The sequence below is a fragment of the Orycteropus afer genome, unplaced genomic scaffold, assembly GCF_000298275.1.
Source record: "Orycteropus afer afer isolate SDZICR_OR568_19922 unplaced genomic scaffold, OryAfe1.0 scaffold00045, whole genome shotgun sequence".
NCBI lineage: Eukaryota > Metazoa > Chordata > Mammalia > Tubulidentata > Orycteropodidae > Orycteropus > Orycteropus afer.
In genome coordinates, this window is record NW_006921632.1 from 5,307,346 (window position 1) to 5,332,532 (window position 25,187).

The 25,187-nt window shown below is 43.7% G+C and overlaps 1 protein-coding gene across 1 annotated transcript in view; it reads right to left on the reverse strand.

Annotated features, from left to right (window-relative positions):
• The window catches only part of PFKM (phosphofructokinase, muscle), a 54,262-nt gene that overhangs the window by 6,342 nt on the left and 22,733 nt on the right, over positions 1-25,187 (reverse strand). The window contains exons 3-14 of the mRNA XM_007937887.2: positions 17,752-17,844; positions 8,968-9,041; positions 8,045-8,122; positions 6,143-6,332; positions 5,473-5,638; positions 4,501-4,545; positions 3,970-4,078; positions 3,760-3,855; positions 3,404-3,496; positions 2,673-2,798; positions 1,442-1,506; positions 890-953 (exon numbers count right to left, since the gene is read on the reverse strand). Of these exons, the coding sequence (XP_007936078.1) occupies positions 890-953; positions 1,442-1,506; positions 2,673-2,798; positions 3,404-3,496; positions 3,760-3,855; positions 3,970-4,078; positions 4,501-4,545; positions 5,473-5,638; positions 6,143-6,332; positions 8,045-8,122; positions 8,968-9,041; positions 17,752-17,844 (1,199 nt within the window). The remainder of the gene's footprint in view (positions 1-889; positions 954-1,441; positions 1,507-2,672; positions 2,799-3,403; positions 3,497-3,759; positions 3,856-3,969; positions 4,079-4,500; positions 4,546-5,472; positions 5,639-6,142; positions 6,333-8,044; positions 8,123-8,967; positions 9,042-17,751; positions 17,845-25,187) is intronic.

A 25,187-nucleotide genomic window follows, 5' to 3' on the forward strand; every position in this document is an offset into this window, starting at 1 on the left:
AGAGGCAGAAACCCTAGCGAGAGGAGCAAGGGAGGTAGATTCTTGAGTCCCTTATTGTCCTGGGATCAGGGCATCTGCCCCAGACAACACATACCCTTCTCCCAGGAAACACCAGCACAGCTTGTAACCTTCATCTCAAATCAAAAATTAGGTTGCTGTCCCTGATCTCAGGCATCATCATCACATAATCAAAACATGACCTGACCTTCCAGGCCAATTTTTCTCAAAGTGTGATCCTTGGACCACCTGTACCAGAATCTACCTGGGGAGTTTATTAAACCAGCATATTCCTGGCCCCAAATCTGAATCAGAATCTCTGAGGGAGGGGCCCAGGAATCTGCATGCTAAATGAGCAACCCAGAAGAGATTTGTATTTTGAAAAAAGGAAAAATCAAGATGTCTTTAGACAAGCAAAAGCAGATAGAATTTATTGCCAGCAGATTCATACTAAAAATTATACCAAAGAGAGTTCCTCAGGCAGAAGGAAAATGACCCCAGATGATTCTGTTATATACCAAACAGCAAGAGCCACTACTCCCACGGAAGAAGTGGCTTACATACACTTAGATATTACTACTTCCAGATATTCCCAGAGGAAAAAAATAACAAGCCCTCCCTCCCATCCCTTGCATGCTATCTTGCTTCGCCAGCCCTGAATTGGACATGGGTCTTGTGTTAGAGAGTCCCGTGGCAGACTAAGAACATGGGGCTGGGTATCTGGGGTGGCTAGGAAAAAAAATGATCCTAGTTGCGTCAGGGACCCAGCATTGAAGCTTATCATGAAGCAAAGAGGCAGCTGGCAAGGCTGTAGTTTGTACAGATTGGGGGAGCACTTCACATAGGGAGACAGAGGGAGGGAGGTGGTGGGGAGAGGGTAAGTTGCCAATACCTTAGACACTGGAGGTCTGATGTGAGCTAGAAGCTTGTATACCTCCCAGTTGTTCATGAAGCTCCTATAAAAAGTAGAGTGAGAAGTGTCTTTAGGCCCTTCCCCATGGCCAGCAGCTCCCAGCATGAAGTTCCCATAAAGCAAACCTTTCAGGGCCTAATGGGGCTGCACAGGGACTACTAAGTCACCAAATCCTCTCTGAGCACTCTTTTCCCAGGCACTGTGCTCAGCACAAGACACTGTCCCTTGCCTAGAGAAACTTATTATCATCGAGCTGGTGTCTCATACAGACATAACAGATTGTAACAGGCCAATGCCTGGGAGACCATGCCAGAAAAGCACTTAGCCTCCTAGTCATCTCACAGCTAATTTTCTTGAGGAAGAAAGTGTTGTGGAGACAATAAGAGGAAGGAACAGAAGCTCCTAATTTTGGGTCGTGGTAACTAACTCTTCCTCCTCTTGCCAACAGAACCCCAAGGAGCTCTACAGATTTTTAAATTCATTCTGGCATCTGACTTCTGTAGCTGGTGAGCTTCCCAGTCATTTCCTCACCGGCCTCTCAGCTTCAGGGCTTCATCAAATTTCTTCTCGTCCATGGCCTTGGTCACATCCTTGGTCTGTGGGAGGAGCACAGCACCAGTCACGACTCCAGGGCAGGGCTCTGCACAGCTGGATTCCCATCCCACGGTCAGACTCTGCACCTATCTGGGCCTGACGGGATCCCGCCCATCCTGCCCCCTACTTTCTCTATGCCCCCAGACTGTCACCAAAGGCAAAGTATATTGTTTTTCCATAATTTTCTGAGTAATAAGCAGCAAAAGCAAAGGGCTGACTCAGTGCTATATTTACAAGAGTATGGGCAGGGTGGAGGAGTTATGGGCAGGATGTATAGCATCTTCCTCTATTCCATACCCAGGTCTCCAGCCTCAAAGCAGCCTCTAAGGTAATGGGAAAATACAGAAGATCCTGTAACCCAGTGAGGAAGGCAGGCTGGTCTGGGACATGAGCTTCCCAAGCACTGATAACTGCTGAGTTGGTACTTTAGCTTTGAGGCCTTTGGAGATAAGGTTCAAATCACGAGCTGGAGCTTGTCTTGGCTGCGGGTCGCTGGGACTCTCGAGTCTCATAGAGAGGGAAGGGAGAACTCAGACCAGCTGAGAATCAGGCCAAACACCCTGGCTCCCAGCCACAATATCCACTCTGTGGTGTCCAAGGAGTGATTCTTTTATAGAAATAGCCACCATCTGCTGTGTACTCAGCACTCAACATTTTCTAAGTACTACACCAGGGCCTTTATATATGGATTCGCTCTAATCCTTATAATAATTCTCAAGGTGAGTATCAGTAACCTCATTTGGGTTCAGAGAAACATTAAGTGTAGAAATCATGGAGAAAGAGATGCTAGCCAGCCAGATCTTATTAATACTCCCCTGCTTTTCATAAAGTTAGGAGGGATACTGCATTTCTCTTCTAATAAAGGCATAAGAGGGTGAAAACTGAGGGTTTGAGATTGGACATTATGAGCTCCTGAGTCTCACTATAAGGGAGGATGTAGAATCTCCCATCTTCTTTAGAAACACTTTACAGATGAGGAGACAGGCTCAGAGAGGTTATGGTTCCTATGCAAAGTCCACAGTGTTCTTCCCCATATGTCTTTTATGACCCTTGCTGCCTTCCCATCTGCTCCTGTCTCAGTGGCCTTAGAAGCTGGTCTCATGCCCCAAGAGCTCCAGCTCAGAGGCAGACTTTGGCCTGTGAGGGAGGGAGTGGAATCGGTACTTACCACCTGGACACACTCCATGAGGGGCAGACGCACGGCCTGGTTACCAGAGAGGCTCACCACACAGGCTGGAGTGTCTGGAGTCCCCTCCAAAAGTGCCATCACTGCTTCTACACCCATTCGGCTACCCTGCAGGTACCCAGGGAGCAAAGACAGCTGGGCTCAGGTCCTCCCTTCCTGGCTCAGCCTGGAGAAAAAGGGCACTCAAGGCCCTTTCCAAATCCCAGGGTTGAGTTCCACATTGGGGGACTGAAGGCCAGAACTCACAGAATTTGACCACCCCACTGAGGTTTCATCTAAAACTTAGTACTCTTCCTCCTCTTGCCATCAGAACCCAAAGGATTCTGCTGGCTCCAGACATACATGCCCACCACAGTAATCAAGGAGATTCCTGAGGCTTAATAATGCTCTCGTCCTATTTGTAAAACAAGGAAGAATAATGAAAAGCAGGATAAGGGGGTTCAAACTTGAGTGTCTGACGTTAGATCTTAGTAATTCCACTGATGTTTAGAGCTCTAAGACATCAAACTTCATCATTAGGGGAGAAAACAGTTTTCTACCGTATCTGGCAAGTATATGGGAATGGGTCAAGAGCCACTGCAGTCCAGAGGCTGGTGGAGGGAAAACATGACTGGTGGTTTAAGCCCCTGTCCTGGGGAAGTGCAGTCCTACAGGACAAGGACAGTAAGACTGAAGGCTCTAAGGCTGAAGGACCACAGGGCTCCATGACTTACCAGGATCCGGTCGAAGGCTGATGGTGTCCCACCCCGCTGCACGTGCCCCAAAACAGTGACTCGGGTGTCATATCCCAGACGCTTTACCACCAGCTAATGGGACCAAGAGAGGGACAAAGAGAGGGAAAGACAGAGTCTAGGGGTGAAAATAAGCAGGGATATAGATAAACCATGGATGGCTTAGCCTCTTGCCTTCTAATGATTCCTGAGTGGAAGCAAGCCAGGGGGTGGGGAACCTGGGAGAGATGTACAGAGGGAATGAGGGGAAATAAAAAGCAGGAGATCAGTAATCACTAGTGAATGGGGCCCAGGTTGGGTAGGGTGTCGAAGGCCTCTCTGGTTTTATTCATACTAACATTCTTGATGTCTTCTGAGGTGATTGGTTTCCCATTCCTGTCAATTGCACCTTCAGCCACAATGATGATGTTGAGACGAGAACCACGGGTCCTTGTCTGGCCAAGAGCAAAGGGAAGAGTGGTCAGAGGAATGAAACTTATAGGTAGGAAGTAGATGATCAGTGGAAAAGGATGAGACATTTTTATAAGGACAAAAGAAAGCACCAGTACCTCAGTGAGACGACGACAAAGGTGTTCCTCCCAGTCATCATCTGGTGGACATTCAGGAATAAAAACCCAGTCGGCTCCACAGGAGAGAGAAGTGACAAGGGCCAGGTATCTGAGACAAGAGCCAGAAACATCATGCTGAGAGCTACACTCCACAAACAGCCTCTCCCAGATCCAGTAAGTTCCCTAGCCTCCAGGGGTAGGGAAAGGTCTGAGATCCTCCATTTCATTCTTGGGGTAAAGGTGACATTCTGGCCCTGAAGAGCCCCTTTGTCCATCCTCACCTGCCACAGTGGCTTCCAATCTCAGAGCAGTGCTGCTCTTTTATACTGTGTGTATGCCCGTGCATGTGCAGATACACATGTGTGCATGTACAAGGCAGGTGGACTGGAGACAGAGGAAGGAGACAGCACCAAGAGGAGCAGATGTGCCTCCAGATGGGCTACCACTGACAGATCTCTCTGGACTCTCTGGGAAAGAGGAAGGGGTCATTGCTGGGCCCACGGAATAAGTGAGTCAGGATGGGGATCTTACCCACAGTGTCGGCCCATCACTTCTAATACAAATGTCCTCTGGTGGCTACAAGAGATAGACACAGGACTTACACGATGTAAGCAATCCTATGACTAGGATTAAGTGAGTCTAGGCCAATTAATGCTTTGGGAGACTGACTGATGCTGCTAGAACTTGCAGCAGGTTTCCTGAGGACCAGAAAGACCTAGGGAAAACACTTTAGTCATGGATTCCCTCCCTAGGCTGGGAAAACATAGCCATATTGAGGCTGTTTCCAGGAGTGATGAGTCAGGGAAGAGGTCAAAGGGAAAAGAGGAAAGACAAATAAACTAAACTGGAATCCTCTAGGACAACCCTGGGGTCAACTGTTATCCTGCCCTCTTTCCATCCTCCTACATTACTACTCCTAAGTCCCCTTTCCACTGTGCACTAGTGCTGATATTATCTTTGTAGATATCTCTATGGTACAGATTGCAAAGGATAGCCAGATTTTGGGCTCCCTAGATTTGTCTGTCTGGACACTAATCATTTAGGGACCCCATAGGCACTGAAGACCTCAGAGCTATTCTAAGCAAAGTCAACTGACCAATGGCAAGAGGCAAGCCTTCTAACAGCATTTAAGGGGGCAGTGCTCTAGGAAAAATTACAGGAGCTCTGGTAGCATAGTGGCTAAGGCAGTTGACTACGAACCAGAAGGCTGGCAGTTCAAACCCACCAGCCACTCCTCGGAAGGAAGATGGGGCAATCTACTTCCGTAGTGATACTGCCTTGGAAACCCAAGGAGGGGCTGCTATGAGTCAGGTCCGACTTGACGGCACATAACAACAACAACAACAGGAATAATTACTAGTGAAAACGTGTTCTAGTCCCAGAAAAATGGTCATGGCTATGACAGTCACCATGGCTCAAACACTAATCTTCTCTAGCCCACAGTATACTTTGGTCAGCCCCAGCTCCCATCCTCCTCCTGCTGCCTCACCCACATCCCCTTACCTCTGAGCCGTGGTAGTGATGGCATCTACAATCTCTATGATCCGGTGCAGTGCAGAGTCAGTGCCAATGGTCATGTCAGTGCCACAGAAGTCATTGTCAATAGAGCCAACGAGACCCACAATGTTCAGGTAGCTGGACTTCTTAGCTTCCTCTTCTGTGATCTTACCTGATGATGGAAAGAAAACGGGAGCCAATGGTTTAGGACCTGGCATGCCTTAGTACAGATTACTAGACAGAGAAGGAATGGGGATTACAAGCAATGGTAGAAGGCAGGACAAAGACTGCCTATTTGTGTCTGGGTAATATCTTGCTCATAAGGAGCCTTGGTAGTGCAGTGGTTAAAGCACCCAGCTGCCAACCAAAAGGTTGGTAGTTTGAACCCACCAGCTGCTCTGTGGGAGAAAGATGTGGCAGTCTGCTTCTGTAAAGATTTACAGCCTTGGAAACCCTATGGCAGTTTTACTCTGTCATATAGGGTCACTATGACTTGGAATCAACTTGACATCAACAGGCTTTAACGGATAATGTCTTGCTCCAAGACAGGGTAAAGGGTGTGTATGTGTGTATGTGAGAATGCGCACGCACGCATGCACGCACATATATGTACGTACAGGTGTACACACATACATGCATGTACAAATGAGCGATACTGATGCAAACAATGTCTCACCTGCTTTCTGGAGATCACTCAACAAGTCACTCCACTCAGAGCGGAAGGTGTCAGCACCAGTGAGGCTACCATCACCCCCAATGACACACAGGTTGGTGATCCCACGCTTCACCAGGTTATGAGCAGCTCGAAGTCGTCCCTCTCGCTGCCGAAAGTCCTTGCATCGGGCACTTCCAATCACTGTGCCTCCCTTTTTGAAAGAGGTAGCAGTCAGCTCCTCATGTGACACAACCACATCTGGGCTCAACATGCTAAGATGTCCTCTATCTCAATACTACGATGGGCTGCCACATTCCTGTGGCTGCCTAGAAATTCCCTGATATCCTTAAGTCATTTGCCCCATCCAAAGGAAAGGGAAATAATGATGTCAGCAGAGACATCGCAGGGTCATTCCCATCACCAGCTACCCTCTTAGAAAACTTGTAAGATCCAAGCTGTTCCTTGAAGGCCTTGTCACCAAAGTGATTATCTTCAAACAGAACAATGGAATACATAAATGCCTTTTGGCTTCTGGAATAATCTCCATCTCCCTATCTTCTCACAGAAGAAGTAGCAGTGACTTCAGTCTTTAGAAATTCTCTCTAGCAGCCAGCATCACTAGATTGTGTCCAAACTATCACTAAGAGTTTACTCCAATGTGCTTGGCATTATTTTTTCCCTATGAGTGGGAATTGACTCGATGACAATGGGTCTGGTTTTTGGAACACAATGTGTTTTCACAAACTGTAACCAGACACTGCCAATCCTTCCCCTCTTTGCTCTGTGGGAGTCTATGGTCTTAGTGGAAGAGGCTACAATGTCCAGGGATTGCTAGGAAAAATAGAAATCTCTGGGTATAGAAATCTTTGAACTCCCAGGGGCTTACAGATAACCTTAAGAGAGGTAGTATACTTGCAGTCTGCATAAATCACGTTAAGTTCCTGGGCATTTACAACTCTAAGCTACTGGCGGTGAAGTGTAACTCATTCTGAGAACACTTTATGGCAGGCACAGGGGGCCATGTTGAGTTTCCACTAAGCATAACAAAGCTGGACATTATATCTCCTCCCCATGGTTTTTGGGGAATTGAAGTGAATAACGGGGATACACATGTAATTGGTAGATATTTCAGTAAATCAGCAAATGGGTATATTTCGATTGGGCTAGCCCACAGTAAATGTGTATCTATATATCAACAGGTATCTATAGACATAGATGGGAGCTCTGGTGACGTAGTGCCTAAGGCATTTGACTGCTAACCAGAAAGCTGGCTGTTCAAACCCACTAGCCACTCCTTGGAAGGAAGATTGGGCAATCTATTTCCATAGAGATACTACTTCGGAAATCCAAGGAGAGGTTGCTATGAGTTCAATCAACTCGACGGCCAAGAGTTGTTTTTTTTTGTATAGATGGATAGATACAGCTATACATACACACATATATCAACACACATTATCTATATATACATGTAGATAGGAGTCTGCAACAACTTGGGGAAGTAGCAAAAAGTTCTGTGGATATGATCAGGGAATTCTTAGCATTTTTTCTGGAACTCTGAAGGGTTCCTCTCACCCCTAATGGTCTGGTTTCAGGTCACCTCACTTCCATCACATGATGACTAGCTCTGGCTCCAGTTCTCTGGTAGGGTTATTTTCAGGGCCAGACCTTCCCCGTGACCCCAGAGTAGGACTTCATTATGTGCCAGTTCCCAAAGTCTTGCCTATGACCTTTCTATAAAGACCAAATCATTCTGGACACTATCCTGTGACCATCCTCCCCAGCACTGAGGAAAGACCTGACCTTGTCACTAAATTTATTCACGTCAAATCTCAAGACAAGGAATTTGGGAGACTGTGAGCCCAAACCAGAGTGGGGTAAAACAAGGACAGGACAGTTATGGGACAAGAGTCCTCTAAAACATACCAGCTGAAGCATCATCGAAACGCTCTCCCAGGAGGCTTCCCTGATGTGATCTCCACCATCCACCAGGCCTTGATAACCCTGTAAGGCACATTATACTCATTTAGCCTCTGCTAGGTTTCCCTCTAAACTCCCAGGATTAAGACAGAATCCCTGGAAAGAGGTTCTCAGAGAATGAAATCACCTTCCTCTCATTATCGATTCCTGGAGATTTGTGGGACCACAATATTCAACACTGAACAAAGAAGGAGATGTCAACTCTTCTTCAATTTCTATTCTAGCATCTCCCTTACTTGAAGCATAAGGATATCCTTCCTAATATTAAATCTTAATTCCTCTTATTTTTGGCTCATCTCATTCTCCCCCTTCCTCCAATTCCTCAAGGGAACTAGGTAACAGATGGTCTCAAGGACAACTGATGAAAGAGAGAAGGGGATTTTGGAGGAAGGAAGAGAGGGAGGGAGAGAAATGTGATTTGATAAGATACTATCCAGAGAGGAAAAAAGGCATTTAGAGCTTACAGAGTGGGAAAAGCAGGAGAGGGCAGTGAGTAAAGGGAGCCAAAGAGGAGTCAAGAACCTCAGAAAGGTCAGAAAACTATAGAAATACCATGAGACTTTTCTCTTCTTGGGTTCTATCCCTGGATATATTAATTTGCTGTGGAATACTAGCTCATTTCAGTTTCTCTCTCTGTTTGAGGGGAAGTGGAGAGAAGACTTCTTCCTTCAAACTGAACAACATGAGGACCCGGTTTGCAGATCTCTGGGTCCTGGCATCATTATCGGAGCCAAGAGTGGAGATGAATGGTGATAGGAAGCCAAGGCAAATCGGACACAGCAATGTTAACTGGGAGGTGAGTAAAGGAAGAGAAAGTGGAGAAGGGAGGCAGATTAAGCAGAGAACAGAGGAAAAAGCAGAGAACGAACCTCATGGACAAAGAAGACACGGGCACCAGTAAAGATACCAACTCGAACCACAGCCCTGACAGCAGCATTCATACCTGCAAAGAAAAGGGAAGAAAGAAGTGAGGGACAAGTTACTCCTAAGAAAAGCAGCTCAGAATCCACAGAAGTTGTATCTATCTAAAGATATGAGACAGTACGTTCCTTAGGCTTTTCTAGAATACTTCTTTCACTCAAGTCTTCTAGCCTCCTGACCCCCAATTACCACCATCAATGGTGCTGGAGTTCAGGATACCTTCTTCCCTCCCCAAGAAATCCTATCTTTCCTATGACCTGTCCTTGCCAGGGCAATCAGAGGGATAATAATAATAACAGCAACAAGTAAGCATTTTGTTGAACACTTACTATGAGGCTACACACTGTGCTAAGTGCTTGTCAAACATCAATGCATTCATTCCTATCCACAACCCTGGAGTTGCCTCCATTTTACAGATTTGGAAAATGAAGCTCAAAGAGGTCAAGGTCACAAAGCTAGCACTCATACAGAAAGCTCAGATTTGAATCTAAGTCCTAAAATCCCAAAATCAACACTCTTGACTTCCATGCTATATATACCCTCTTAATGCCAGTGACTTGCTAAGTTTTTCCTTCACTTTTAAACTGAATCTAGACATTCATTTTGGTATCCTTTTTGGAACAAAAACAGATTCTCTGCAGCCCAGTGGCCTGACCAATCACAATCTGTTCACAAGTATGTACACTACCTGGCTGGTGGATTCTCCCAGTTCACACACACAGCTTTTTAGTGTCATTTGAGTTGGTGTACGTGTCAATGTGAGCCACACAGTTGTGGTTCTCTAACCCCCATGCTACCAGAAGCATTTGTGATAAAGTGTTCAAGAAGAATCAGTGGGGACTATTTCCTTACTGCCTTCTCTTGGCATTCACTCAATTAGTCAACCAACACTTCCTATCATGGCCATGCATATAAGATGCATACGAGGAACTTAAAAATTGGCTGTGTATCTGTCTCTCTCCTTCTATTGGGAGAAAAAACTGTGACTAAAATAGAGGGGAGACCAAAAACTCAATAATGACCAGAATTACTGGTCAGATGAAATCTGGTGAGATCCCCAATACTATGCCCCTGGAATATATTCTGCAGCTGGAATAAAAGGCACCCCTAGGGGTTGGCTCTCAGCCCAATAGTTAACAAGATGTACACACAGACCACTCAACTCAGGATGAAGCACCCACATACTCTATGGGAATACATCCCTTAGAGCAATAGACATGGGACACCAGAGGAGCAACATTCAAATTGAGGAAATGCAGGATAAACAGGAGTGCATAAATATGAAGGGCACAGGAGAAGGGGTACAGTACAGGGAGGGGAGGAGACTGGGTTAGGGTTGGTCATGATAAATGGGGAATGAAACTAAATGTACACGTTACATTGAATGTAAAACAAGCTCTTAAAATAAAAAAATATATAAAAAATAAATAAAATAGAGGGGAGAGCCTTTTCCCATCGTCACACATGAGTATTGCCCCTCTCCGAGAAGTTGCTCAATAACAAGAACCATCTCTCCCAGGAGCTCTATGGAGGAGCTAACCTGTCACAACACAAACACAAGTGGGAGCTGTAAACACCACTATATTAGATATAATGCCACTGATATTGTGCTAAGCATGGCTTCACTGGTGAGAGACAGAAAACACTCATGAATCTTGCTCCTGGTAACTCTGATCTACCTCGTCATGTGCAGAGGACTCATGGTGACGCTTAAAGAAATTTTGGAACTTCTTTGGAACCATTTTAACCACTCCCCCTCAGATATTCCAGTACATATTTTTGTTTCAACTGAAAATCTATTTACATGGTCCTTGACCCTCCCTGGGGGAAATCTATAATAGCAAGTAATAGGGAGGCAATAATTGGAAAATTTTGTAGTGCTAGACTAAAATCCATCACTAAATATTACATAATCCAAAGCTATCTGAAATGAAATGGAACCAAAAAGACAAAGTATCTTTTCTGACAGGATGACAAAGGTTGGTATTACATGGCTATAAATTCCAAGTCAAATTGAACACCTATCATGTTCCTGGCACTGTGCCAGGCACTGGGGCTACAGCAATGAACAATGTAAGAGTCTGGGTATACAAAGATGAAGGACTTAGTAATGTTCTCAAGACACGTGAAGAATTACAATATGATATTGTTGTTGTTGTTATGTGCCATCGAATTGGACCCGACTCATAACGACCCCTCCTTGGGTTTCCAAGACAGTAGCACTATGGAAGTAGACTGCCCAACCTTCCTTCCGAGGAGTGGCTGGTGGGTTTGAACCACCAGCCTTCTGGTTAGTGGTCAACTGCCTTAGGCACTATGCTACCAGAGCTCCTACAAAATTCCTTAGTACATCAAATATGTAGTCAATATCATATGTTGTTGTTGTTATGTGCCGTGGAGTCGGACCCAACTCATAGCGACCCCTCCTTGGGTTTCCAAGGCAGTATCACTATGGAAGTAGATTGCCCCATCTTCCTTCCAAGGAGTGGCTGGTGGGTGTGAACCGCCAGCCTTCTGGTTAGCAGTCAAGTGCCTTAGGCACTAAGCTACCAGAGCTCCTCAATATGATATACTGACCCTGAAAAAGGAGTTATGTACAAAGTGCAGTGGGAACAAAGAGAAGGAGCATTGAAGGCTGTCAGGAGACAGTCAAGGAAGGTTATACAGAAAAAAATAGCATTTTTTCTTGTGATTTAAAGGACAATTTCCTTTCAATCTTTTTGTCAGGTGGACAATTTGAGTGACGGTGTTCTTGGTAGGGAGACTACACAGATAAAGGTGAGGGTCAAGAAATAACCATTGATAATTCATTATTACAGAGAATAAAATTTAAAACAAAAAGTGGCGAGAGATAAGGCTGGATAGGTGAGTAGACACCACATGTTAAGGGCCTGAGGTGCCATGTGAAGTTTGGCTTTTATTCTGTAGACCAGGTTTGATTAGGGATCCATGAATGATGGATGGGTTTCAGGGAATCCATGAACGCTGTGAAATTGTATGAAAAGTTGTATGGGCATGAGAATGTCCTTTGGGAGATCTATAGTTTTCATTTGGTTTTTACAGGGACCCTTGACCTGGGGTGGGGAGGGAGGGTACAGACAATGGAGAATCTTTGAGAATGGAGGGACATGATCACTTCTACATTATCAGAGAGCTCACTGTGGCAGCAGTGGGGAGGGCAGGTTGAGAGGTGACACCAGCATCAAGAGGCTGTCTGGAAGTCCAGAAAAGAAATGATGAGGGTCTGGATTAGAAGAGTAGCATTTGGGATAAAACAGAGAAACTAGATAGGAGATACTTAGGAACAGAAGCAACAGGACTTACACCTCATCAGCATTATGATGATTAAACCTCAAGTTTTGGAAAGGAAGAAGGAAATGCCTCATGACTGAGTTAGGCAATGGGTAACACCATGGTATTTACTAACTGCTCAGAGGCAGGTTTTGGTTTAGGAAAGCAGCTGTGAGAATCATATATTCATATTTGGATATGGTTAGTTTGAAGTTCTTATGGGATATATATGTGGACTTGAAAGAGACTGCCTCCAGAAAATACGTAGAATTAGAAGGGAAGCAGGCAAGGAATGGAACCCTGAAGGAAATAAAACATTGAAGGGATGGGCAGAGGAAGAGGGGTTCCATGAAGGAAACTAATAAAAAATAGCAAGAAAGACAAAAGGAGAACCACTTAGCAGTGTCTTGAAAGTCAAAAGGGAACAATCTCAAAGAGTGGGAACAGTGTCAAACACTTCTGATAATCATTCTAAGATAAGGTCTACACAAGGGAGCTTGTCACCAAAAGGTCATTGCTAAGCCCTGATGTCATAAGCTTACTTATGACATTAGTGAGGCAAAGCCCCATGAAATTAAGAAGTCTAAGTTCACACCATCAAATTGAAGGAATCAAAACTGAAAAATCTGTGAAGGGAGGGAACTTTAGGAAAAGGCTTCATGTGTGTAAAGAATAAGGTCAGAGTCAACAGCAAAGCTATCAGTGCTTGAGGAAAATGTGGATAAGGTCAATTCAGTAAAGTCAGGGCAGATATGAAACTACTGTTTGTTTGTTTTCTAGCTTGTCATGAGGCCAATGGGATTCTCTAATAGGTATCTGGAGTTTTGGAGTATGAATTTATAATCTTAGGAAACAAGGAAAAACAGGCTCTGAGATGTGTATGTCAGAACACTGTTTCCCACCTCTAAGCCGAGCAAATGTGGTGGTGGGGGAGGGAAGGATTTAAGAGAAACAAGCTACTGAAAAGACTTGCAACGTAAAGCAAATAATACATGTTGGACAGGAAATATCCAAACCTGTTGAACAGAAGAAAAATCCCCCAAGAAAAGATTATCTGCCCTCCTCTACTTTCTTACTTCAACCTCACTGGAGGTCATATTTCCTGCCTCTAAATTGGATAACTGAGTGTTTTATTGGAAATCAAGTTTCAGTACTCCCTTCCCTTAGTGTTCCTGTAGCTATGTCTTAAACCCTCAAATCACCAGAAATCACACCCTGGGATGTATAGATAGTTTGTGCCAGGGAGTTCCAGTAATTCTTTCAGCTCTCCTATCCATCCTCACTGACCCCTAGTCTGGCCCTAAGCCAGTCTTGGCCAGGCTCTTCTTGGCTGTCCCATGTTGCCCTAAATAACCCTGTATGAGCAGCTGCCTGACTTATCAAAAGCAAGATGAAGGATAAGATTACAGGCACCATCCTTGGGAGTATTCTGGGTACAGCCATGAGAGGCTCTGAAGGACATCATAAACATGTTGTGTGGAGCCTCCAATTATAGCCTGTCAGGAAGAGACTTTTGGGAGAAGTGTGTATGATAGTCCTCTATAAGACTAGATAGAAACCAAGTCATAAATGACTTGGTCACTATCTTTTGAAATCAGATGCGAAAAAGTTTCTATTTTAACTGAATTTAGAATAAGAAAACACATACATATATACATATATATATATATATACACACACACATGTAATTCCAACATGAGGAATAAATGTTTGTTAGATGTGAATAGCACTTTCTGATAAACATGCAATTAAAAATTATAAATCCTATACTAGACAACCCAGATAGGCAATATAATCTCTGTCCCTGTGAACTTTTAAAAATAGGTCAAACCTGTATTTGGAATGTACTACCCATCTAGAAACAGAGGACAGACCAGATGGTGGAAGTCCTTTCCAGCAGTAGAGTTTGCTGATTTCAGAAAGCTAAATGTCACATGATTTAGGGGGGCAATAGGCATTCCTGGGCTGGAAAGGAAATTAGATTTGGTATCTAATTAGCACAGCATCCCAGAGTCCTTACTTCCCAAGTCTAAGATGTCTGAATCCTGGCCATTCTTCCACTTCAAGAGGTTAGGAGCTTTGCTGTGGCCTCTACAGATTTTCGGAAACCCAAGGAGGGGTCACTATGAGTCAGGTGTGACTCGACGGTACATAACAACAATTACAGATTTTACAGTGCCCAATCTCATTTTCTCATGTGGTTCATATTCTCCAGGAAACACACAATCTCTGTGTTTTCTTCCTGGGAGAACTAGGGCCATTAATATTATCTGGTCAGGCCACATTTGTATTTGAGCTGTCCCTTCAACTGGGACCTCTCAGCTCTGAGTTTTCTGTTTTGCCTCCTTGCCTCCCTAAAATTTTATTCCAGTCTACTCTCAGTCCTCAATCACATGTTCCTGCAATGTTACGTAGATTCACAGGAGGGATATTTCCCTGGGTACAAAGTCCCTGCCACAGAACCCCTTAAGCTTTGACTTAGCTGGATAAATCAGCATATCTAGGGCCCCTGCATCCATGAAAGATGATCCTTCCCTTTGAGCAGGCAGATGATGGTCATCCCTAGAATAAGAGGGTCTTACTGCACAGGAGCTCTGGTAGTATAGTGCCTAAGGCACTTGACTGCTAACCAGAAGGCTGGCAGTTCAAATCCATCAGCCACTCCTCGGAAGGAAGGTTGGGCAATCTACTTTCGTAGTGATATTGCCTCAGAAACCCAAGGAGGGGTCACTATGAGTCGGGTCCGACTCAATGGCACATAACAAACTGCACAGGCTCAGAAGTTGGGAGGGTTCTCCTGTTCTTTGACCCAAGTTAAATTTTTTCTCTTTCCCTCTCCAAGAGCTTTTTTTCTCACCATTTCCTAATGCATTTGCATTTTCAGCAGGCTCTCTCTTCCAATTCCACACGCAATCCTATAAAGTTTTCAGGACAACACTCATAGAGTTTGTGTTGAGGAGCTTAGAGTTTGTGTTGAGGAGCTCAGTATTGGCATGGGATCCTTTCCAGAAGAGACAAGAGAAGTGACAGAAGCTAGGTCACCTGTCTCCACAGCTTCAACAAAGATTCTGCATTCCTTATCTGCTCACTATTCCTAATCTCAAGACTTCCTTCCTCAGTTTCTTTATTCTAGCATTCTCCTATGCATAACATCAATCATAATTACAATGAAATGCAGGCTTGTTTTAAAAAGATGTGAAGTCTAAATCTCCTAATATACTGTGAAACCTGTGAGAGTGGGAGACGAGACTGCCTTGTCTTTCCAGGTCTAGCAAGTTTTCCAACTTTGACAAGGTGCAGTCTTACCACTTTTCTACTGTTCTCTATTAGTAGAAAATATTTGAATTTTTCTTCTGACAGGTTTCTGCCTTACACAGTTTCCAGCTTTCACAGGTTTACTGTACTAACAAGCAGTATCATAAGAGCAGGGACTACACCATGTCTGACTTTCTCATTGATGTATCCGTAATGCCTATCATCCTATTTGGCACACAATAGGTGTGCAATAGGGAGCTCTAGTGGCATAGTGCCTAAGGCATCTGACTGCTAACCAGAAGGCTGCCAGTTCAAACCCACCAGCCACTCCTTGGAAGGAAGATGGGAATATCTACTTCCATAGTGATACCGCCTCAAAAACCCAAGGAAGGGTCACTATGAGTTGGATCCGACTCGACAGCAGTGAGGTTTTTGTTTTGTTTTTTGGTTTAGGTGTGCAATAAAATAATTTTAAAACTAATTAATAATATATTTATTAGGAGCTCTGGTAGTATAGTGCTTAAGTCACTTGACTGCTAACCAGAAGGCTGGCAGTTCAAACCCACCAGCCACTCCTCAGAAGGAAGGTTGGGCAATCTACTTCTGTAGTGATACCACCTCGGAAACCCAAGGAGGGGTCGTTATGAGTCAGGGCCAACTCGACGGCACATAACAACAACAATATATTAACTGAGCACTTACTATATTCCGGGCACTGTTCTAAGCACTATACCTCAATGACAAGTTCAGTTTCTTGGAACCCATCTTTTCTGTGAAGTTTTCCCTGATTAATTCAACCAAGGCCTATCACTTCATTATGTAAGTGATTTCCACTTGGTTAATGCACACTTATTTTTTTAATAGTTTTATTGAGATATGGTTTACATATCATATAATTCCCTCATTTAAAGAGTACCAGTCAACACTTTTAGTTAACTCACAAGGTTGTATTAACATCACCACAATCTAATTTTAGAACATTTTCATCTCTGAAAAAGTCCATATCCATTAGCAGTCACTCCCCAGCCCAAAGTGACCACTAATTTACTTTCTGTCTCTGCAGATGTGCCTATTCTGGGCATTTCACATAAATAGACTCATACAATATGTGGTCTTTTATAAATGGCTTGTTCTACTTAGCACAATGCTTTCAAGGTTCATCTATGTTATACCATGTATCATGATTATTTTTATTATATGTCTTATATAAGAATTCTAGTAATATATGGTATCGTTCCTTACCAAAATCCCAAAGGAATAACAACTTCTTCACAACATACAAGACAAGGTTCTACACAGAGTGGGTGCTTAGCACAATGTCTAGGAGAGCCTAGGGAGAGTGGGGCAAAGGAGGCCATAGACTAGCTGAAATCTCTTTCTTTCTGTTTTTTCTCATCACTGTCTCTACGTCCTGGTATCCTTTTTACAGATTCCACCCCATTAGTTACATTATAAATTAGACTATACAAAGAAGAGAATGGGGGGAAAATCACACATCCTTTATATCTCACTTCATTTTTCCTGTATCTAATTTTTCTGAGCCCCAGATTCCTTGGACACAACCCAAGGGCTGTTCTCTCTCTGGCTTTGCTTTCTGTCCCTCTCCCTCCAATGGACCTGTACTAATGAACTGCTGCTGTTCCTGATTGTTCAAGGGCTAATGGGATGGAAGGGGATGGAAGGTCAGGGAAAACAGGGAGCAGAGCAGTACTATGCCTAGTAGAAGGAAATGTGCTATAAGACTGAGGGGCCTGGTCCTGGAGGCTGCAGGAATTCTTCACACATCAGAATTAATAACTAAAGGTCTAGCTGGGGCCCAACAAATACTAATTCTAGGTCCCCTCCCTTTCCCACTATTTCCAAAGTACTTGAAGTGCATCTACCCACTGCCTCTCAATGATTTTATCTTTCTTTCCAGTGTTGAGAAAATAGCATTCTTTTAGTTCCAAAGAACCAAAATGGCCTCAAATCTTTAGAGAAACTTGGGAGGAAGTTCTATAAACATTGAGAGAAATAAAATCCAAATGCACTTAGACCTGACATCAAGAAAGGAAAGCCCAGGATTCTAGGGTGATCCTACAGGAGGATAGTTCTGTTCTACGGCATGAAGGAATCAAGAATCTCCCAGGGGCCTACCAGGCATGCTTTCAAAAGGCCTTCACCCCAAGCAGGGCCCTCTTCCTTACCCTGGGCATCTCCACCAGAGGTTAACACGGCAATGGCTTTGCCAATTCCCAGGGTTTTGGCTGCATGGTGTTCTTCATTGGTCATGATCCACACTAGAATTTAAAAGAACAGTCAGTTAAGACACAGCTGGATCAGGGTGCTACTAGCTCAGAAAACGGCTCTGTTACACTGCCTAAAGCCACTGCAGTCAGGCCCTCCCACTACACTAAGTCTGAGCTTTGGAGTTCTGGGAGGTTTGGAGTTTAGCCAGAGAAAAGCCACACCCCTGCAGAGTGACAAGCTGAAATGTCACAGTAATCAAGTCCAAGACTGCAAAAATTCTGGTTAATCTCTCTCTGACCCCTCCCACCCCAACTGCAGCCTATTTGGAGAATAAGCTAAGGTCAGGGAGAAGAGCAGTTGACTGAACAGAAATGAGAAAGGAGGGAGGGGATTGAATTAGCTTCAAGGATTCTTCCCTTTTAATGAACAGGAAGGCTGCTACAGAGGGTAAGAATCAGATGGGGTTTCAGGCACTGACTGAGAACCAGCAAAGTGGAAGCAGAAAAGCAAGGGATGGTTGTTATGGAATTGGATTACAGCTGGGACTGGAGTTTGAAGTTACAAAGGGCGTTAGAGCTTGGCCAAGTTAACAGAGTCAGGTTCAGGAATGGTTAGGAACTTTCCATCTCTCTTGGGCTCTCAGCCTCCTAAGCATCTCTTCTTGATCCTGTATCTTCAGGCCTTGACCTTTACACTATATCCTACCAAATGGGAAGAATAACACAAAATCACTGCTATAGATATACAGATATGTACAAATGACACAGGAACACTTTCATGTTTTTGTCTTTAGGGTTTATCTTTCCGAAGGGAATGTATAAGACATACTTTTTATATCCATAAAATGTCAATGGAAACATCACTCTCCCAATTACCTAGGTTAAACCTGTTATTTTTAAATATTTCCTCTTCCTTACTCTCCGAATGGAAACAGACACCAAATCCTAATATTCTCCCTTCTTATTATTTTTCCTTACTCATCCCTCCTTTTCTATTCTCACAGCCTCTCTCAACCTGAATCATTTATTGTAATAGCTGGGCTTCCTCTGTCTGTGTGTCCCTTCTCCACTCTATCAGAGGCACAGAGTAAATCTCCGTGGGTCATAAATCCCTGAGGCTTCAGTGGAGGTAGGAGTCACATGAACAAGGGGGTGATGACCTTTAGGGCAGCTCATGCTTCTGCCTTGTATCTGAGAAAACTAGAGAAGCTGCTTATAAGGACACAGGCTGCACAAACATACAAATCTACACACATGCCAATAAAACATGCAGTGAGACACATGAAGACATACATGTGCAAATACACATATTGTTATTAAGAGACAGATTCACAGATAAAGTACATATAAACAGTCCTGACAGATAAAGGCCAAACTTCTTGGTTTGGCATTCCAACCTTCTACTAGCTAGTCCTTGCCTATAGATTCAACCTTTGTTCCCATGAACTCTCTGCTCCATTGTCACCTACATTACTTTGTTCCTCCCCATTTTTGTGCCCAGGTACACTGCATCCTTTATCCAAAAGTCTACCCTGCCTTTTCCACAGAACCAAACCCTACACCATTACGTAAGGCCAATCCTAGTCACACTCAATAATATTAAGTCTTCACTGATGACCATGGGTCAAAACTAAAATCCATTGCCATCCAGTCATTCCAACTTATAGCGACCTTATCCAAAACTCCAAACCAAACTCACTGCCATCATGTCGATTCTGACTCATAGTGACTCCCCTTAGGTTTCCAAGGTGGTAAATCTTTACACAAGTAGATTGCCCAGTCTTCCTTTCGAGGAGTGGCTAGTGGGTTTGAACTACCAAGCTTCTGGTTAGCAGTCAAATGCCCTAGGCACTATACTACCAGAGCTCCTTATAGGGCCGAGTAACACCACCTCCAAAGGTTTTTCAAGGCTGAAATCTTTATGGCAGCAGACTGCCTCGCCTTTCTCCTGAAAAGCAGTTACTGGGTTCAGTCAACCTTTAGATTAGCAGCTGAATGCATTAACCATTGTGCCATCAGAGCCCATTCCATAGGTCAAGGAGAACTTCTTTCTTAGACTTCCTCTAATCACATATTGACTGGAACTGGATCATTCACTTATCACTACCATTTTATATATTTAAATTCCTTCTTATAGTGGCTAAGGCACTTGACTGCTAACCAGAAGGGTGATGGTTCAAACCCACCAGCCACTCCTCAGAAGGAAGATGGGGCAACGTACTTTCGTAGTGATACTGTCGCGGAAACCCAAGGAGGGGTCGCTATGAGTTGAGTCCAACTTGACGGCAAACAACAACAACAATGCAGTGAGAAGAAGATTAGACTAGATCAGAGGTTGGCAAACTACAGCCTGCGGGCCAAATCCAGCCCTCACTTTGTTTCTGTATGGTAGCTAGCTAACAAAGGTTTTTACGTTTCAAATAGTTGAGAACAATTAAAAAATTATAATATTTCATGACATGTGAAAATTATATGAAATTCAAGTTTCAGTGTTCCATGAATAAAGCACAACTACTGTCACTCATTCACCTATTGTCTCCGGCTGCTTCTGTGATTCAGCAGGGCAGCAGAGCTGCAACAGAGATTGTCTAGGCTGCAAAGCCTAAAATATTTACTGTCTGATCTTTTATAAAAAAAGCCTGCTTACCCCTGGTCTATATGGCTTTTAAGTCACTTCCCCTAACTACACTGAAAACTCCTCAAAGGCAGAGATTATGTTTGTTTTTTAAAACTCTCCCACAGTCTATCAAAGTCTATGCACATAACTAGAGCTCAATAAATATTTGTTGAAAGCATTAATGAAGCGATAAATAACACAAAAAATACAAATACATGAAAGATTAAAGAATAACACAAAATACAGACAAATACATGAAAGATTAAAGAATAACACAAAATACAGACAAATACATGAAAGATTAAAGAATAACACAAAATACAGACAAATACATGAAAGATTAAAAATGTGCTTGGATACAGGCACACCTCCATATTCTCTCCACTTTTTATCACACACAGACACCAACAGAAACCATAAAGTGACAAACTGAATGGAATATAAACACAAATACACAGGGATACAGATAATCTCCTATTTAACTAGAGTATTCTGGTAGCATAGTGCCTAAGGCACTTGACCGCTAACCAGAAGGCTGGCGGTTCAAACCCACCAGCCACTCCTCGGAAGGAAGGTTGGGTATTCCTACTTCTGTAGTGATACTGCCTCGGAAACCCAAGGAGGGGTCGCTATGAGTCGGGGCGACTCGATGGCAAACAACAACAACAACAACAACAACATTCTCATCCAAATTTCTGCTGTTCTCCAGAAAGAAAGATTGTGTGTCTAGGGCAAACAGAAAGGGAAACATTTGGAAAGAAAAGAACAAGACATCTGAGTATGATGATCCCGAATCCCCTGGGAGTCTTTCCTTCTGGTTCACTCTTGGAGCACAACATGAGGTAGAAGCCCATACAGGGACCTTCCACCCCTGGAGCCTCCAGGGAGAGAATTCACAGTAACAAGGAGCAGGTTAGGAGGGTGCTGACCTGGAGAAAACAGCTCAAGTTCTTCTCATGCATCTCTGAGACAGTAACAGAGGCACAGGGCACAGAAACACACGCAGATTCATATACAGGCATCCTTTATAGACAGACACACAGTGACACACATATATAACCACACGTGGGAGGGAGAAATACGGAGAGCAACATCTTAGGTGCACTGATTTTAATTTGGTGAGCGCCAGGGTTGGGGTCAGGCAGCCAAGGGCATCGCAGTCCGTGCACCACCCCATCTCTGATCTCCAGGGCACCGTACTGTGCATGACAAGTAGAGGGAGGCTAGTCCAGGGGCTGGAATGCCTACCGACTGCCTTACCCCTCCCCCTCTCGGCTGCTGCTTATGATGCCTGTATCACCTTTTTTCTTTTCTGCCGCCGGCGGATCCCCCCCACCGCCCCCCCCCCCCCCCCTTTCATTCCCACTTTCCTCTTAGCTTTCCCCCTCGCTCTTTAGCTTAGAACCCCTCTTGCCTTTCAGTCTTCAGCTCTTCTCCACAGCAGCTTCCTCGCAGACTGTCCTTGGGGAAAGGGGGAGGGGAGCTTGGAGAACTCGGGGAGGAGCCAGGTGGAGGCAACAAGGGAGGGGGATGGAGGAGAGGCTTCCCAACCTCCACTAGCAGTTGCTAGCAAGGAGGCTCCGCCTCGTCCTGGCCTCCTTTCTCCTCCTATTCCTCCTCCCGCTAGGAACAGTGCCCAGATCTGGCACCCGCTGAGTTTCTTCGCTCCCCAGATGGTTCTGAGATGCTAACATCTAACTTGGGAGCCATCATCTCCTACACACAATGCGTATCCGAAGATATTTAGTTGCTACCTTTATTTTTAGCAAAAAAAAAAAAAAAACTTTCTCCTAGCCCGTACCACCCAAGACTCTCCTTGTACTCAAAACATTCTCAGCAACTGATGATAAAACCTGGCTCTATCCATCGTTTTCCACCTCTATCACTCACGGAGCAAATATCTATTGGGAGTCTGTGTGTGTCAGATATTGTACTAGATGCTGAAAGATGAAACGATAAATGAAACGGAGTTCCTTGCCTTTGAGGTCCTATAGAGTGACTTCAAACACTCCTTTTACATTCTCATTACCTTCCTCAGAGAAAACACAGACAAGCTAGAGATGGAAGTGCCAGGGGGCAAGATTATTGCCACGATAGCTCCTCCTCTAGACTGTAGTTGGAGGGGGTGTGTAGAATTCTGGTGTCGGAGCACATCTGTTGTGCCACAGCAAATATGAGCCACCCTGGGGACATGGGTAAAGTGCTCCCCAAGCAAAAGGTACACCCTTTTCTCTAGTCGCCTTCTCTCCTTCCCTGCTCCATCTATGTCTTTGCTTCCACGCTTCACCGCAGATACCTCTCTTCTCCTTGCCCTTTCTACCACCCTTTCTATTGCTTACTTTTGTTTTGGCCCCTGTTCATTCCAGCTGCAAACAATAAGAATGCAAGGGCCTAGGAGATAGAACTATTTGACTACACAGTATGAAAAACTTTTTTTTTCGAGAAAATGAAAAGACAACCCACAGAATGGGAAAAATCTATTCACAAATCATGTAACTTATAAGGGACTGGTATAGAGATACATATAAAGAAATTTTGCAGCTCAATTATAAAAGTAATCCAATTTTTAAAATGGGCAAAAGATTTGAATAGGTACCTCACCAAAGAAGATATGGGTTTCTGAGGCAGCGTCACTACAGAAGTAGATTGCCCAGTCGTCCTTCCGAGGAGTAGCTGATGGGTTTGAACCGCCAACCTTCTGGTTAGTAGTCAAATGCCTTGGGCACTACGCTACCAGAGCTCCCAAAGAAGATTGTTGTTGTTGTTATGTGCCGTCGAGTCGGGCTGACTCATAGCAACCCCTCCTTGGGTTTCCGAGGCAGTGTCACTATGGAAGTAGATTGCCCAGTCATCCTTCTAAGGAGTGGCTGGTGGGTTTGAACCGCCAGCCTTCTAGTTAGCAGTCAAGTGCCTTAGGCACTACGCTACCAGAGTTCCCAACGAAGATATACAGATGAAAAATAATCATATGAAAACATGTTCAGCATCAAATGTCATTAAAGCAAAACGAAATCAAACTCGTTGCTGTCCAGTCGATTACAACTCATGGCAACCCCATGTGTTACAAGGTAGAACTGCTTCATAGGGTTTTCTTCGCTGTAATTTTAATGAAAGCAGATTCCCAGTCCTTTCTTCTGTGGTACTTCTGGGTGGATTCAAATCACCAACTTTTAGATCAGCAGTTGAGCACAAACCCTACACGCTCCCTAGGGACCTTCCAAATGCCATTAGAGAATTGCAAATAAAAAACAAAATGAAATACCACTACACACGAATGGTTATGTGATTGTAGGCTGGCTCCAACTCATGGCAACCCTGTATACAACAGAATGAAACACTGCCCATTCTGAAATCCAGAATACTGACAAGGCCAAATGTTGATAAGGATATGGGACAACAGAAACTCTCAGTCATTGTTGGTGGCAATGCAAAGTTGTAGCCACTTTGAAAGTTTGACAATTTCTTACAAAGCGAAACATACCTGAAAGCACTGTAAACTCATGTCCACACAAAAACCTACACATGATTGTTTGTAGCACTTTTATTCATAATTGCCAAAATCCAGAAGCAAACAAGATATCTTTCCAAAGGTAAATGAATAAACAAACTATAATATATCTGTACAATGGAATATTATTCAGCCATAAACAAACAAAAAATGAGTTATAAAGCCACAAAAAGCCATGGAGGAACCTTAAATGCATATTGCTTAGTGAAAGAAGCCAGTCTGAAAAGGCTTCTATTGCATGATTCCAACTATATGACAGTCTAGAGACGTCAAAACTATAGAAACAGTAAAAAGATCAGTGGTTGCCAGGAGGTCTGGAAAAGGAAAGATAGAGAAGATAGGAGAGGGACAGGGATGAATAGGTGGAGAACAGATTTTATGGTAAACTACTCTGTATGATATTGTAATGGTAGTCACATGACATTATGCATTTGTCAAAGCCCATAGAACGATACAACACAAACAATAAATCCTAAAGTAAATCATAGACTTTTAATAATCATTTATCAAATTGGTTCATCAATCAATTGTAACAAATGTACCACACTAATGCAAGATGTTAAAATAGGATAAACTGTGAGTGGAGGAGAAAGAAAGTATATTGGAACTATCTAGACTATCCGCTCAATTTTCTGAAAACTTTTAACTGTTCTAAAAAAGAAATCTATTAATTTTTAAAAAATATATTCCTTTCAATTAAATATCAAATAGAACTGTGATACCAAAAACAAAATTGGCAAAGGATTTGAATAGATGTTTCTCCAAAGAAGATAGACAATGGTCAATAAATACATGTCAAGATGCTCAAAATTATTAGTCAATGTTGTTTGTTGTAGGAGGTCTGGTGGCAAAGTCTCTAAGGCATTTGACTGCTAAGCAGAAGGCTGGCGGTTCAAACCCATCAGCCAGTCCTCGGAAGGAAGATGGGGCATTTTACTTCCGTAATGATACTGCCTTGGAAACCCAAGGAGGGGTCACTATGAGTAGGATCCAACTCCACAGCAGTGAGTTTTGTTTTTTTTTATTTGTTTGTTGTTAGGTGCTGTGGAGTTGGTTCTGACTCCTATGTCCTATTTGTCCTATGTACAAAACACTGCCTGGTCCTGTGTGATCCTCAAATCTTTGTTATGTTTGAACCCACTGTTGTAGCCAATGTGTCAATCCATCTCATCGAGGATCTCTTTTTTGATGATGTTCTACTTTCCCAAGCATGGCATCCTTCTCCAGGGATTGATCTCTCCTGATAACATGCCCATAGTATGTAAGATG